Below are 16249 nucleotides of genomic sequence, written 5' to 3' on the forward strand. Positions count from 1 at the left end.
TGTGCTGGGGTAGCGATGAGGACACCGTGACGTTGTCTGTACTGGGATAGTGATGGGGACACTGATAAGTACCCTGATGACAAGACTCCTTGCTGAAGCAGTAGCAGCAGCATGTATGACAAGGGTCACAGCTATTTAAACATTTTAAGTAACAAAGGAACATGACATACCCACAGTGCATCCCAGACATCCTTCCTCACAAGGCATGCATTCTTCATACTCAGAATCCTGGAATTCACCTGAACAGGGAGAGGAATGGAAAACACCACTTAAAGCCACTGGCTAGAGGCATGTACACTGCTAGAAAACATATTTGGTGTGTGATTTATTTCTATGTGAATCACAGAACAATTATGAAACCTGAAACCATCTTGAAGAAGGATGTTATATGCTTTAAAATCCCATATTAATTTAACAGACTCAACTACTCAGGTGGGCACAAATAGAACAGACTTAGCCTATATTCCATATAACTGCTCTTTTTGCTTGCTTGTTTGATTTGCTTTGATTTTTTTGCTGTGTAGCTCTGGCTGACCTGGAACTCACTTTGTAGCTTAAATTAGCCTTAAACTCACTGCTTTCATTTCCTGAGTACCGAGATTATAACCATGAACCACCATGGTTGGTCATATAACTAATTTTAAAGTAAAGTTGGTAGATTAGATTTATTCAGTAAGTCAGCTCTGAGTCTAGGAAAATGGAATTAGATATACAAAGATCAGACTCTATGTCTGACTTACCAAACATATTTAAAATTAAAAAAAAAATTACTGTCTCTGTGAACAGGAAGGAGAAATAGAAAGGGTGCTTAATTTAAAATATCTTGAAACCATCTTCAGACATGGGCTACCCATAGTCCTTATATAGCAGAGTTCTTACATGTAAGAGACCAAAAACAATCGATGCTGCTAAATTTATCATCTTCCAATATAGCAAAGAAATCGAACAGTGAGAACAACATACAACTCACAGAACATTCAAAAATTTCAAATAGTATTAGGTATACTGATTTTCTGTGCTTCTCATGGGCAGTCCTACTTGGTGTTATACTTGCTCCTTTACAAATAAAGCCCCAAGGCATGGATAAATTAGACTAGCTTTGCCCATAGTCTCATACCTAGTGATTGAGAAGAAAACTGTTGGCCAAGACTGAGATTCTGACCTCGGTTTTTCTCTGCTGCTTGGGAGCTGTGGGCCTGGGAAGTGGGAAGGGAAGAGACCTGCAGCCCCACTTGCTGACTGAGCTATTCAGAGTCATTCTAAGTGTTCATAATAACATTGTGATAACTGGCAATAAGGTAGCCCAATCCTCCCCTGTGCCTGAGGTGTAATCTGTCACCCCACGTCCTGGTGATGAGTAGGACCCCGCAGATGCCTCACCTTGTCGGCACTCCAGCCTCTGGCAGGTGTGGTTGGTGGGCACGATGAAGTAGCCACTCATACATCGACTGCAGACATGTGGATTGTAGCAAAGCTCACAGTTGTCTGGGCAGGGCAGGCAGGCATGTCCCTTGGCAGGATAATGGCCCACAGGGCAGCTCTCCCGACATTCTCCCTGGTATAGGAAGCGCTCCCGACCATGCTTGTCTGACCAGTCAGAGGGGCGAGGGAAAGAGAAAATGCAAAAAGCAGCCATGGAGCTCATATAATGTGAGATGTTTTATTAAAAAGAGAAACAACTGAGTGCTTTTGTTCCTAGGGGACCGCGAGCAACAGAATGGATTTAATAAAAAAGTGCAATATCTATATCCTTATCGCAGAAAAGTTTTCCTTGCAGGGAATCATTTTACACTGTTTTATATATTCGAGTGAACAACTTCTATTTGGGATGTCATTGCAAAACCACAAGCCGTGTTCTGCGGATTGCTACAATTCAGAATGTGTTCAACTTTCCCAAGGGCTCCTTGGGGTAAAGGTAGACCCGTTCAGACTTGGGGGTTACAGAGATGCCATAACAACAAACACATGTTTCGTGGCAGGCACACTCGATAGCAGTGTAATCTTACAGTGATCTGGAATCACTAATAAAGTCACAAGCTTGTGCTGACTAATGTCTGGGTTTTTGCAAAGCCACTAATTGTTCTGCCTTATTGCCACTCTAAATCAAGCACACCTCCACAGCTCCACATCGTCCCTACGGGTTTTATTCTGTCAACACTGGGCATTATGAGAAAAGAATCTGTCATTTCCCAGCAATGACAGATCATGGGAATTTGTTCCTGGAGAGAACAGAAAAATCTAATCAGTAAGACAAACATCAAGATCAGTTACAGAGGATTATGAACAGCCTCAAATATTTTTTTATAAACAACATTAAGATTAATACTACCTATCTACCTAGGGGCCCCTTACTCCCAGTTTTGGGGAGTCACAGTGCTCAGCACGCTCTGGGTAACCATCTACTCATTTCTCTGAGACCCAGACTTCCCACCTCTGAAGAATAGCTGATCTGTGTTGCCTCGAATTACCTGGGTCTAGCATTCACTCAGCGTGTGAGCTGCCACACAGAGATCCGACCCTGACTTTCAGGCTGCAGGGACACTGAGTGTGTGTATAAAGTCAGCAGTAACCCCTTCTTGCAGGGACAGGAGTGGAAAGTCAGTATAATGTTGGACTGAACTTTCGTTAACGTGAATAAGTTAACGTGAACTTTCGGATATTTCAGCCTTTCATTGAAACTTCCTTTCTGGAATTTCTTGAGGTGAAGCATTGATCTTCAGTATGGTAACCTCAGGGTATAGATTAGCCCTGCCATGTCAGCATGAGCTTTTGATGTAAAGAGAGCATGTTAAATAAGAACTTGATAAACAATTGCCCTCTCCAGAAAACCTCTGCTTACCACATTTGGAAATGATCTGTGGCCGCTTTTTGACTGCTCATTTGGCCCTTATCTGATAGTTTCTTATTGTTCAGTAAGTGAGGACCAACCTCCTTATTATTCTATAAACTCCTTGACGGTGAGTCAGGTTTTCCATTGCAGTGACAGAAATACCCAACATAAACATGTAAGGGGATGGATGGAAGACTTATCTTGGCTCTCAGTTCAAGGGTGTCAGTGCATCCTGGCAAGGAGGTCATGGTGGAGCAGAGACGCTCACTTCCTGAAGTCACACAGCAGAGAGGATTTCCCCCACTAAGTGGCTTTCTCATCCCCCACCCCTCCATCTGGACCCCAGCTTATGGGATAGCATAGCCTACATTAAGGGTGGAATTTCCCTCTTAGTGGATCCTCCCTGGAAACCTCCAGAGATTTCCTTTACTAATCTATGAGGCATTTCTCAGTCAGGTCAAGTTAGCAAACACTTAACCATCATACATCATGCTTCCGTTTATTATATTCTCCATTGCTTCTAATTGTAACTTGTGCAACGGAAGGAGGCATTTAATATTTAAGACGATAGATGAGATGTAGCCCTTCAAGTATAAAATATGGAAAAATGTCAAAGTCCTTTCAGTGTGGTTTGGTACAAGTAGTAGTAAGATGTGAGACTATTTGCCTCTGTTCTACTTGAGGGGCATATGCTGAGATATGGAGTGCTGGATGGGAAAGGGATTGTAAATGCCCATTTGTCCTTTCTTTCTTTTTAAACAAATAAGAAGAGGCTTACAGAAGTGAAGTGTCTTCTAGTTAGTGAGAAAGCTGGGGATTGGGGATGCAGCTCAGTTGTAGGGAACTTGCTTACCATATATAAGGCTTTAGGTTTGAACCCCAGTATTGCATAAAACCAGGCATAGTGGTGCATGCTTCTAATCCCAGCATTGAGGAGGTAGGGATAAGAAGATCAAAAGTTCAATGTTTTCCTAAGCTACATAGAGAGTTTGGGGCAGCTTGAGATACAGGAGGCCTTGTCAGAAATCCATCCATCCATCCATCCATCCATCCATCCATCCGTCCGTCCGTCCGTCCGTCCGTCCATCCATCCATCCGTCCATCCATTGAGGATGTTGGGTGAGTTGTGCATTTCCCTAGTCTTGAGGGTCCTCCTGAGCCATGGATTCTCTCCCTTATCTTCTGTATGTACACAGTCTACATGCCAGATGCTGCCTCATGTTCAGAGCATGTAGAGAACAGGTAGGAAACGTTCACTGCTCCTCTGGGGCACAGAGTTCTTATGGACAAGGTGGATATTAAGAGCGATAAGTAAGATGTGTGAAAGAGAAGTGTTGAGCTCCAATTTTCTGTGTTCCTGTCAATCTAAAATGTTGTCACTTGTTTCATTTTTCTTGGTTTTACTGTAAGCAAGAATAAAAATAATCTCTTTCACTAGACAAATGACATAAATATAATGGATAAGATGCTAACAGTCACCTCGAGGTCAGCTACACCCAGCGAGGACTGTGGAGAGAAGCAGAGTAGCCTGTTTCAGGCTCCACCCCAACAAATCTTTGGGAAAGATGGGTCCAGTGTAACCACACACCATCCAACTATTCAGCAGTGACCAATAATCCACAGTTCTTTTCTTTAAAATTGCACAAAATTTAAATTTGTCTCACACTGAAACTCTACTGACTTTCTAGGCAAAATAATGTGATTCTGGTTCACATGAAGACAAAACATGATAGACACAAAACAAGGCTGGAGCAGGGTCAAGGGTTCAAGCTGGAGGCATGGCCTCCACTCCAGTGATGGCAGATACTCTAAGAGTAACTCAGACTGGCCCAAAAGGTCACATCTGCCATGAGTGAACTGATTACTTTGTCATCTAAATGGCATAGCTTGGCTCAGAGACCTGACATAACCTTTAATGTATTATTGGTTTAGGGACCAAATGTGTCTTGCTAATTCTCTAGCTTTTCAGGTCTACCACAACAAAGCTTGACTTTACTGTGCCTGCATGCCATGCTTGACAACACACTTAACAGACTTTCCTCTTGCTTCCCTCATCTCCTTAGGGGCAGTGAGTCAACTGTGTGATTATGTGAACGAGGTTTGTGTGTCGTGAAGGCAACAGAGCCTTCAGGTTGTTCCAGTGCTGTAATGAGTAGCTGTCTGCTCTGAACCTCAGACTCCATCATAAGGCTTCTGGGCCAAACCAAATGCTGGCTTGTGAGAGAATAGACCCAGAGGAGGGAGGAGCCAGCAGCGATTGCCCTCACCTGCTCCGCAGGAGGTACAGTTGGAAGGCCCGCTTCCTCGGCATCCTTGGCAACTGTGGTGGCACGGATGGCATTGCTTCTTAAGTTCAAACTTCCATGAGGGGCAATTCAAAATGCAGCGGCCATCATCAAAAACCCTGGAGGAAAAGCAGGTGGTGAGAGTTCATCTGGGTGACTTTTTGGAAGGAGCCAAAAATCAGAACACGTGGTGTGCATGCTTTGCTGTACAAATTTGGTCTCATTGTCCCAGAGAGTGATGCCTGGGGCTGGTCATCTCAGGGCATGTGAAATATTAGTCACATACCCATCCTTGGCCCAAGATGTGGATCCATCAGCAGGCAAACCAGAAACTGGTGAGGGAGCTGATCACCAATCTGCTTCCAAATAAGCTAACTAGGCTCATGCAGATTGAGGTCATATTGTAGGCTCCGGGTCAAATCCAGCCAATATCAGATACAGTCTCTGACTTTCAGGATGCTAACTGGGCCTCTGAACCCAGAGGCGTTGGAGAAGGCATTCTTTCACCATGCCCATGGCTGGCGAGCGGTGTGTGGTACCTAAGTGCCCTGGAAGAGTATAGAATGAAACACTATTCTGAAGGCTGGAGACCACCCACGAAGTTGCCTTATGCACATCATAACTTCTAAACGAACTTGGATTTCATTTCCTCCTATGTGGAGCGTGCTCGCAAACACCCACAAAGGCCTGGCACGAAAGTTAGAAAATGGGCTTCTAAAACCTTTGGTTTTACATGTGCATGATATACATCATGATGCCATTGCTAATATTTTTGTATTTGGGCTTCATCTTTCTTTGCCGAGTAATCATAAGAGCAGATGGGATTAAGTCAACCAAGTCCAAGCATTCTGCTCGGAACAACACAAAATGTTTGTAAGATAAAAGTAGGAATCAGATAGGTAGTGTGAACAGATGAAGGGTGCCAGGGTGGCACCTCCAGAGTTTTTCATTCAGTCGAGCTCAGGGAAAAAAGACGGAAAACTTGCATTTCTGACAATTTTTCTGGCAGTGCTAACGTTACTGATCCAGAGGGCACACATTTGAAAAGCTTTATTATTTACTCCTTATTTAAAGTTTTGCTTGGACCTGCACACAGCGATCGATTGTCTATGTTAATGAAGCATGGTGTGGTGTTTCTGCACATATGCTTAGCATCTATTGATGACAGCGGGGCAGTTACTGTTTCTCCTTCCTTATCATTTCTTTATGATTAGACTCCTCAAGCTCCTCTGGTCTGAATCTTCATAAAAATCTACAATTGGGGATTGTGGCCTGCAGCGGCCCCACTATGCTGTGTGGTGCCTAAACCTTCTTCTCTCTCTTACCCAATCTTTCTCTGTCACACTTCCTTCCCCACCCTTCCCCACCTCTCATAATCACTGGTCTACATTCAGTTTGACTAGTTCTGTTCTTCTCAAGCCAATGGAAGAATACGCAGTATTTGTCCTTATGCCATTTAATACAATATCCTTTGGTTCCCATCATTTTGCTGCTAATGTCAGGATTTCATTCTTTATGATTGAAAGATAATTGGTTGTGTTTATTTACTCCATTTCTTCATCAATTCATCTGTCATTTGGGTAGCAAGATTCATTATATCTTAGTCATTGTAAATGGTAAGGTCATAACACAGAAGTTCTGATGCATTTTTGGTGTGCTAACACCATTTTCTGTGGACCCTATAGACATTACTTGGAAAGTCATTGCTCTGTGACCATCTAGACTGCTGTGGGGTGCTTAAGAACTGAGCCCATGTAATGCAGGCATTGCCAAAATGGGGTCTTGTAGACTTTCCTAAGAGTGATACTTAGTCTTGCTGGTTATAAGGTTAACTAAGTGCAGACCATATCCCTGAGAGTATAATTGTGCTACCAAATCTAGGAGCAGAGGGGGCAGCAAAGAGAAGGAAAATTTCCTTCTCTATACCACCTCTCAGCACACTGGACATTACACAACACTGTTAGGTGGAAGTCTCCAGAAACTTACTCCTGTGGAGGCACTGGCTTCTTTAAAGCCCACTGCTTACAGGGAGTCAACCATTAGTTGGGGAGCTGCCTATATCAATCCCAGCACTGGAAGAAGTTGGGAGTAAAGCATCCCTTCCCTTCGCTGTGCCATTTGCACCAATCTGGAAATAAAATGGGATTCAAGCCCACAAGCAAACACAAAAGGTCACCTTACTCTTGGCTCCCTGCTCCCTCAGTTTCTGCTCACCAATCTCAGCACCACTGAAAATAGTCTTCTTCTTGGTATTCTGCAGAGTGTGTCCCAGCTTTAAGGCAACACTCACACACATGGTTGTCCATGTCAAAGAAAGATGGGAATCCTAACAGAAGACCTGGCGAGTCAGGGCTGTCTGTGTGTCGATTGCTAGCTTGGCCTAATTAAAGTCATCACAAGGGCATTTCATGTAACTACTTGTATTAGTATTTCAATGCAGCGAAACTTGATAAAAAGCCTTTTCTCTCTCCATTTTCATTGAAACAGATCAAATGGAATGCTTAAGGCTGTGTAAGAGCAGAGGTAACTCCCAGATGCTTTTATTTAGATTTATTTACCCTGTACTTCTGCAAGACTAGGAAGTGAGCCTAGGCAAAGAGGACCAGAGCATTTCAGAGCTGTGCCTGTTACATAAAGAGCTAAGGGGTTCTTCTTTCACAGTCCAAGTTGTCTTTAAAGAGCTGAACAAAAGGTTTATAGAAATGCAAAAAGAAACCCCAAGATGTGAAAGTGATTTCTAAATTTCTGCTTTTCACTAGGGCTCCTGGATCACACCTCTACTCTTAGCACTGGAGAAGTTGAAGCAGGAGGATTGCTATGAGTTTAAGGCAGTCATAGGCTACCCAGTGAGTTTCAGGCCAACCTAACTTAAAGGGTGGGACTTTATCTTTATTTTAGTTTTTACTTTTTGCTGGTTTTTAGTAAAACAACTTCAGAGTTAAATTCTTAAAAATATTGTAGAAATATTTAAAGAGATAGAGAAGTATGTATTGCATCTGTAAAGGATAATTGCCCCCACCCAATGGGTGTGTCATTCAGCTTCAACAGTTGCTAACACCTGGCTAATCTTATTTTCTTTCCACTAATTTACTCATTCATCTTTGAAGCTAACCCGAAAGTTAGTGTTAACATTCTTGTCACAGGTGGAAGTTCTCCGAAGACGGTCTTTGTTTTCCAGGAACTAAAGGGATCCAACAGTGAAAGAACCAGAAAAAGCTCAGAGACCAGCCTTCCAGGTTATCTCTCTCCTGTCCTCCGTCCAGATCCATCTTCGCTGTTTTCTGTCCTCTTTTGTTCTGGAAATGAGCCCACTAAAACTTCGATCTCAGGGTCATCAATTATCCTCATTTGGGAGGTAGAATCCCTTCTGGCCTCCAGTTAGTTTTAAACAAGAGGAAACATCATTAGGAAATTGGGACAAGAGACTGGGCTCTTCCACTCAAGCTAGCTTCTTTCCTCTATGGCAGGGCAGAGTCTGTGTCCCCTGTTCTTCAACATCTGGCAAATCTACTTCTTCACAGGTCCAACCCTTGCTTTAAATCTAGGGGTGTTGAACTTCTCCCACCATTGCTTGCTTTGAGCATCTCAGCATCCCATGGCTGTAACCTCAATGGCAGGGACAGTGTCCTAAAGAGCTGTCAGACGCCATAGCTATCTCAGAGCTAAATAGTAAGCAAGTGCTTTTGCCCCACTTTGCATGGACCTGACTTTAATTACTATGGCTTGGACCTATTCTACAAAATGTATGTGTTATAAACTTGATCCACAAGACAACAAGGCCGAGAAGTAGGGTTTAATATAAGTGGATTAGCCAGTGAGGAATCTTACACAGCAGCTGACTTGACCATGGTAATAGGTTAGCGATAAAAGCAGACTATCTTCCTTTGGTTCTGTTACTGTCACCCTCTCTTGCTTCCCACCTTCTTCAGTGGGATGACCCAGCACGAAGGCCTTCACCAAAGGCCAGCGGCATGTACATAGATCTCCCAGTTCCCAGTAACATTTAGCTGATGTTATAATGTTTATAATTTATCCACTCTCAAGTATTGTGTTATTGCAGCTCCCAATGAGCCAAGACACGGATCCAGGCAACACTTTGGAAAACACGTAAGGAAAATACTTTGCCATTTCCTCAAGGACAAATAAGTCAACATCACCTTCTTTCCAGATTATCTTTCAGCTCTCTTCAGGGAAAATGCCAGAAAAAAGAGTCAAATAGTTCATTGCCATGCTACATTACCCTTTCTTGGGCATTTATGTATATAGCTGACGTCAAAGAAGAACGATGTGGGGAGGAAAGAACGCTCAGAGGAACAAGAAGAAATTATTTCTGGGAATAAGATTTTCTTAGGAAGATACCCTGGTTCACGATTCATGTGTATGCTTAATTTATTCAAAGGCTAATACTCAGTATACTGTACAAACAAAAGCACCAAGATGTGCTAGCAACGTTACCTATCATTTGAACAAACAGTCTTACCACCTATCAGGGTGAACCTTGCTTTCACTGCCTGCTTGGCCTTGTATCTAGATTTTTTTTTTTTAAGTAGCCGTTTACAGTGGTAGAATTTTTCCCTTCCTTTTCATTTCTCTTGTGCTAGGGGCAACCACGGTTTCTCCACTGTACACTGGATGATTGTAATTGCCTCATTAGACAAGTGTTCAAAGATGTTCAAACATGCAAGACAATTTAATTATTCATAGTCATACAAATGGGGGCTAGAAGGAGAAATAGGACTTTGTTTCGGTAATATCTTTATCTGAAAGTGTGCTTTGAAGTTTCTTTAAAGCAAATTCAATATTTAGAGCAGTAGCTCTTAGAGACAGTTAGAAAATAGTCTTATGACTTTTCATAGAAAAAGCCATCAACAGCCCACCCAACTCTGAAGCCTGCCAGCTGTCATAATTAATGACTAGCCTGGCAAAATATGCCTGTTAGTGCAATAGTGATAAGAATGTTATAAAGGTATCAACTGCTTTCTGATTGGATTTAAGGCCCACTTCACAGAAGGTAGCTCATACCTGGTATTCTAAGCCTGGCCATGAACATACTATTATTGTTTTACTAAATGGACATGATATCAAGCTGCCTTCTAAATACTTATCTTTATACCTGTAGATTATTTCAGCTCTCACTCTTTAGAGGAGCTTCTCTAGATAACAGTTTATACAAAGACATCTGGTCAAAGTGCAGAGAATAAATGGCTTTTCCCTGAATGGGACATCTAAGTAACTTCCCTCCAAAGACTCAGGGAGCATGATGGAAGAAGGGGCAGAAAGAAACTGGGGAAGGTGGTTGTGGGTCAGTGTCTTCCGGAAATGACATGGTCAATGCACTCAAGAATTTACTGCAACTGTGATTATGTGCAGGAGACTTGAATAAGATCAGGCCTGTCAGCATTTCAATATGGAATAAGAAAGTTCTAGTGAAGCCCTTCTCCTACCCATGCGACTATTGACAGTTAATGATGACTGGACAAAGAGTTACCATTTTCTTAAGTCGTGTGGCCATTGATAAATTTCTCACATTATACTAAATGACCTTTCATCCATGCTTATGATGACAACCCTATTTAAACTCACTTTTTGGAAAGAGAAAGTTTCAGTGGGAGAAAGAAGGAAAAAGAAAAAGGACAGTAGGGAATGAAATGGACTAAAGTTCACCATATACATGTATAAAGCTTTCAAAGACTATAAAATAAGTTGATAATTTAAAAATGCAACAGCTGAATACTATTATGTTATGCAAATGTGCCATATTTTGATGGGGGAAGGTCATTGGTTAATTAAATAAAGAAGCTGCTTGCCCTGATAGGTTAAAACAGGTGGGAGGAGTAAACAGAACAGAATGCTGGGAGGAAGAGGAAGTGAGGTCAGACTTGACAGCTCTCCTCTTGGGGGCAGACTCCTCAGAGAGACACGATGCTCCACTCTTGTGGGCAGAGGCGAGAGCTCTGCTCTCTGAGGCACATGCGATGAAGCTCTGACCCAGGATGGACGTAGGCTAGAATCTCCCTGGTAAGCCACCTTGTGGGCTACAGCAGATTATTAGAGATGGGCTAGTTCAGGTGAGAGAGTTACCCTAAAAGAGGCTAGATAGAAATGGGCCAAGCAGTGCTTAAAAGAATACAGTGTCCGTGTAATTATTTTGGGGCATAAGCTAGCCAAGCGGCCCGGGGTGCTGGGGACGCAGCCCCACCGCTTCTATTACAACAATATTTTATTATTCATCTATCAGTTGCTGGACATCTAGGCTGATTTCCTGGCAGCAGTGAACATGGATGAGCAAGTGTCTCTGTAATAAGATAAAATCCTTTGGGTAAGTGTTCAAGAGTGGTCTAGCTGGACCAGCGAGAGCTCTAGTTCTAGCTTTTTGAAGAGTATCCACACGAATGTTCCGAGTGACTACTCCAGTCTCACCAGCAATGAATAAGTGTCCTTTCCTCATGTTCTTGCAGGCACGTGCCACCATCATCTTTTGTTTTTAGCCATTCAGACTGAGGCAAATTGAAATGGTGCTGTGGATGGAACTGGAAATAATCATTCTGAATGAAGTAACCCAGAAAGACAAACATCGTATGTTTTCTCTCATTTTAGGATATTAGTTTTGACTTTTCATGTGAGTTTGCTTCATTTGTAATATCCATAAAGGTTTGGAAATTAATAAGTGTTGGAAGACATTGCTGGCTGGTAGAGAGCTCAGCCTCCCGGTGTCTGGCAGCTTATCTCAATAATTCAGCAACAAGGAGCTCCCTCCCTCCAGCAGAACTTCCTTCCTCTACCTGCCCTTATCTGGAGAATGTCCATGGGCCTGAAAGGCTGACCTTATCTGAAAGCTGTCTCTAAACCAGATCCTGACTTATCTTTAGTTTGAACTCTGGCTTAGATCCCTGCTGGAAGACTCCCTTGCTACACACATGAAAACTAAGACTTGTGCTAGGAGCCTTACGACAGGAGTGTGCTACCTAATGAAAACTAGGGTTTGCTCCCAGGCTCTCCAGTTCTATATATTCCTCACACTCTGGAATAAAGTTGAGCTGATTCACTGAAATCTATCTCCTGGGGGGCTGTCTCTGTTTGTGCTTATGGGTCATATACAAAGTTTTCTGTCATCACTACTGCCTCTTGCCCTCTTGACCCAGTGGCCAATAGACCAAAAAGGAAAGAAGGCTCCCAAAGGAAGGGGACATGGTGGGGACCCACCCACTACCATAGAAGCTTCCTACCATATTGGTATAGCTTCTATATGCAGCAAGTGGTGAATAACAGAGAAAACCACAACTAGCCAAGGTATAGAGAATAAGAGACTGTAGAATGTTCAGCCTGATATGGGATATCTTTATCATAACCCCTCCTCCTAAGGTTAAGGGGTCACTGTCGAAGAGGGGCATAAAGACCTCTAAAGAGCCAGAGATGATGGATAAACACAAAGAGACAGAGTCCTTCATATACAGCACAGCACATATACACTAAAAGTGACTGTGACAACATTTACAAAGCTCCCAGAACACGCTTAAGTAAGGCAAAAATCTCAGCATGAAGGCCAACATGAAGTTCCACCTTTAGTAGAGGAATTATTGACAACTGATGGCTGATGGGAGAGGAATGAGTTTTCTTTAAAAATGTTGCCCTAGGTAAGTTGGCCACATTGCATCAGGTCACATATCCAAGATAAGTACTAATTGGACTTGGTGGGTAGAAAAAAATATATGTTTCAAAGTTGAGAGGTCTGGGAGGAGTTGGGGGAGGGAGTCAATATGATTAATTTTATATAAAAGGAAAAATACAATTTAAAAAGAAAAATTAAATACATATTGAAATTTGAAAATAACAGATCTATTCAATTTTTAAAACTACCACAGATGAGAAAGACCAAACAAAAAAATAAGGCAAAGAAAATGTAAAAATTAAAAAAACTTTAGAACTAGATTCTGAAAAAATATTCTGTGAATAATATTATTAGGATAATTAATGAGACTGGAATATGGACAAGGTATTATAAAAACAATAGAATATAATTACGTTTTCTTAATTTGAAAATAAAGAAAATATTCTCATGGGTGGCATTGGGAACCCTTGAGGTTTCTATTTCTTTCTTTTTTTCTCTGTTTTCCTTCATCCTTCCTTCTCTGCCTACATCTTTCCTTTTGGTCTTTTTCTTTTATTATTGCCTCTTCCTTCTGAGGGAGTTCTTCTGACAAACCCATGGCTTTGGTGACACACAGATCAGCAAGCCCACAGTTATAGAGCAGTCACTATAGGCTGATCACTTGGAGAATAAAGACACAAATATAGCACAGCCCTTGATCACAGAGGTATCACAGTCCCCAGGAAGAATGAGGACAGAATGACACTTGTGCGGAGTGAGCACCTCAGTAGGATTGCAGAGCCACGCCTCCCAGGTGTGACAGCATCCTCAACCACCTTGTATAGAGACAGACGCAGCTCCTTACACATTTAGCTGAGCGGGGCTGAGGCCATTCATTCAAACACCTGGAAGCTCCCAAGTATTAAGTGCTAGAATCAGAGGAGCATTGATTAAACATATGTCAGGCCTTCAATTCTCTCTGTAGAGATGCCCATTGAATTAGCAGTGTTGCTCCTTCCATTATTGTCTATTTCCATTTGACCTGTAGGGAAGCTTTTGGTTTTTCTTGCGTGTTGCCAGGGAAGGAGATGCAAATGCGAGATCTCAAGAAATTGAGTCTAATGAAGGTGTGTATTTTGTAAGCAGACATCTTCAAACGCTACACATGCTCCGACAGACATATCTATAGAGTAGACGGTCATGACATAGTAAGCTGTGAGGAACTGAGCTGGATCCCCAGGGCCCACTTGTTAGAGGGCGAGAACTGACTTCTATAACTTGTTTTATGATATTGACACAAGTGCTGTAGCACACATGTACATGGGACTATAGACCACACATAATCAATAAGTGTATTTCTTTTAAAGAAGGAAGGCTAATTCTACTGGGAAGTGTCAGAATTGCCTTTACACAATAGTTTGTCCTTGAGCTGATTATAGAAATGAATATATATATATATATATATATATATATATATATATAATCAGAAGATGGAAGTGCTGTTTGAGGGATGAGTTTGTAGGATATGGAATTTCACTAGTCAAAAGTGACATCGAAGGTACCATTTTCATTAGCAAGATAACTTTTCCAGCATCTAGAAAACTGGTCTTTGCCAGGAGTATTAGACCTTGTGGGAGAGGATATTACAGAGGTGGGTTGTGGCCAGACCATAGGGAATGTCTCTATCATGGGAAGGAGTTAAGGTCCTGTGTCCAGAAGGCCCATTAGGTGCCACTAAAGTGGTTAGCGCTCCCTCTCTATGCCCCACCCCCAGGAAGTTCTAAGCGGTTACTCACCTCGTTATGGGGCAGCTGGTACAGTCGTCTTGAGTTGGTCCCGAGCACGTGGCACATGAGGCTTCACAGGCACGGCAGTGGCTTTGCTCATCCATATATTCTCCTGTGGAACAAAATCTAGCTGCTTACTGTACTTCACACAGCAAGACTGCCTGGCTGGCAGTCAGGGAGAGCCAGAGCTCTTGATGGCTGCTTGGACAGTGGAAATGACACAAGGGGTGGGCACAGTTGAAGTCAAGCAGTGGCCAGGCCACACCTACATCTTGTCTCACCATGCTCCTACTGGGAAGGACTGTAGTTAGGGGGCAAGAATGGGAGCAGAGTTTTGGTTGCAATATGGCAGATGTGAACTAGATGTTATCCTGGACGATGACCAGTCAAGAGACAGAGGGCGTTTTCACTCAGCTGGCAGGTTTATCTTTCCCACTGGAGTACACATCTGATCTTACCCCAGAACTCAGTGTAGCTTCACAAATTTCTCTTGAACGTAGGAAATCATCACCAAAAGGGCAGATAGAGGTCAGCCCCAGTGAAGGCATCAAAGACAGGATGGCACTCAATGAATTCAACCCTTCTCCTGTACCATATTCTTTCTCCCTTGTTATTGTAAAGAACCAAACCAAACCAAACAACACCAACAAAATCACAACAATCAGAGAAACTTCTTCAGCCAGATCCCAAAAGCCTCATTTTGTATTTGTTGTTTGAAAACTGATAATCCTCCAGGATAAAATATCCAGATTCTGGCAGAACCACCCCCTTCACTTAGCATCAGACCACTCCCAGATGTGACAGCTGTTTAATTATCTGTAGTTTGTCAATCTGAGAACCACTGGGAGGGGGAGGTACAACAATAAACTCATGACTTAGTCAACTGTAGCACAAATAATAAAAACCCAGAGACAGATATTGGGGTTCAACCTGAAGATCAGAAAAGCAAAGCAGTCAAGCCTTTAGACTGCTCTTAACTCTAAGGAATCCTTAGACTGAAAGAGATTGAGTTCCTGTCTCATCCTGGTTTATATTCCTTTCTAGTGCTGGGATTAAGGGCATGTGACTCCCTAGTACTGGGATTAAAGGTGTGAGCCACCACCACCCGTATCTGTTTCTGCATTGATCTTATGTAGCCCAGGGTGGCCATGAACTCACAGAGATCCATCTGCCTCTGTCTCCCAAATCCTGGGTCTAAAGGTGTGTGTCACCACTGCCTGGGCTCTAGTGGCTTAGTTTTATCTTCTGCTCTTCAGGCAAGCTTTATTTATAAAACATAATTAAATATTACTATAGTTAACCCACCTCATTGATCCTCTGAGATCACTGCTGGCTTTACTGCAGTTGCATTCAGAAAAGTCATGAGAAGATGCTTGGTGGATGAGGATGGAGCAAGCCATCCTCTGTTTTCCCAAAGCTTTACTTAACTACAGTTAGGGAAGGTAAGCCTTCCATATAGAACTCATTCACCAGCAAGAACTAAAGCACACAGAAAGAAATGAAGAGCTTGCTAGACTTTGTTCTCCTATAGCAGAAAACACTTTTTGTGTAAAGATGTCTTTCACATAAAGTCTATTAAGTTGGCTAAGGAAAAGGGAAATAGGTATGTTCAGAGCGAGGCAAACATCTCAGAGGAATGTACCTTCAGTTACCAAAATACAGTGTGTTGTGGAATTCTACTTTAAGTATGGAAAGGTGTGTTACATTTGTTTATGCTGCATTTGTCTAAAGATTTAAAAATGTGTTGCTTTGCCTGCCT

At 42.4% G+C, this 16249-nt stretch overlaps 1 protein-coding gene across 1 annotated transcript in view; it reads right to left on the reverse strand.

Annotated features, from left to right (window-relative positions):
- Window positions 1-16249, reverse strand: part of Pcsk5 (proprotein convertase subtilisin/kexin type 5) — a 418822-nt gene that overhangs the window by 76800 nt on the left and 325773 nt on the right. The window contains exons 21-24 of the mRNA XM_005352026.3: window positions 14500-14602; window positions 5098-5234; window positions 1381-1587; window positions 171-239 (exon numbers count right to left, since the gene is read on the reverse strand). Of these exons, the coding sequence (XP_005352083.1) occupies window positions 171-239; window positions 1381-1587; window positions 5098-5234; window positions 14500-14602 (516 nt within the window). The remainder of the gene's footprint in view (window positions 1-170; window positions 240-1380; window positions 1588-5097; window positions 5235-14499; window positions 14603-16249) is intronic.

This window comes from Microtus ochrogaster, chromosome 8, assembly GCF_000317375.1.
Source record: "Microtus ochrogaster isolate Prairie Vole_2 chromosome 8, MicOch1.0, whole genome shotgun sequence".
NCBI lineage: Eukaryota > Metazoa > Chordata > Mammalia > Rodentia > Cricetidae > Microtus > Microtus ochrogaster.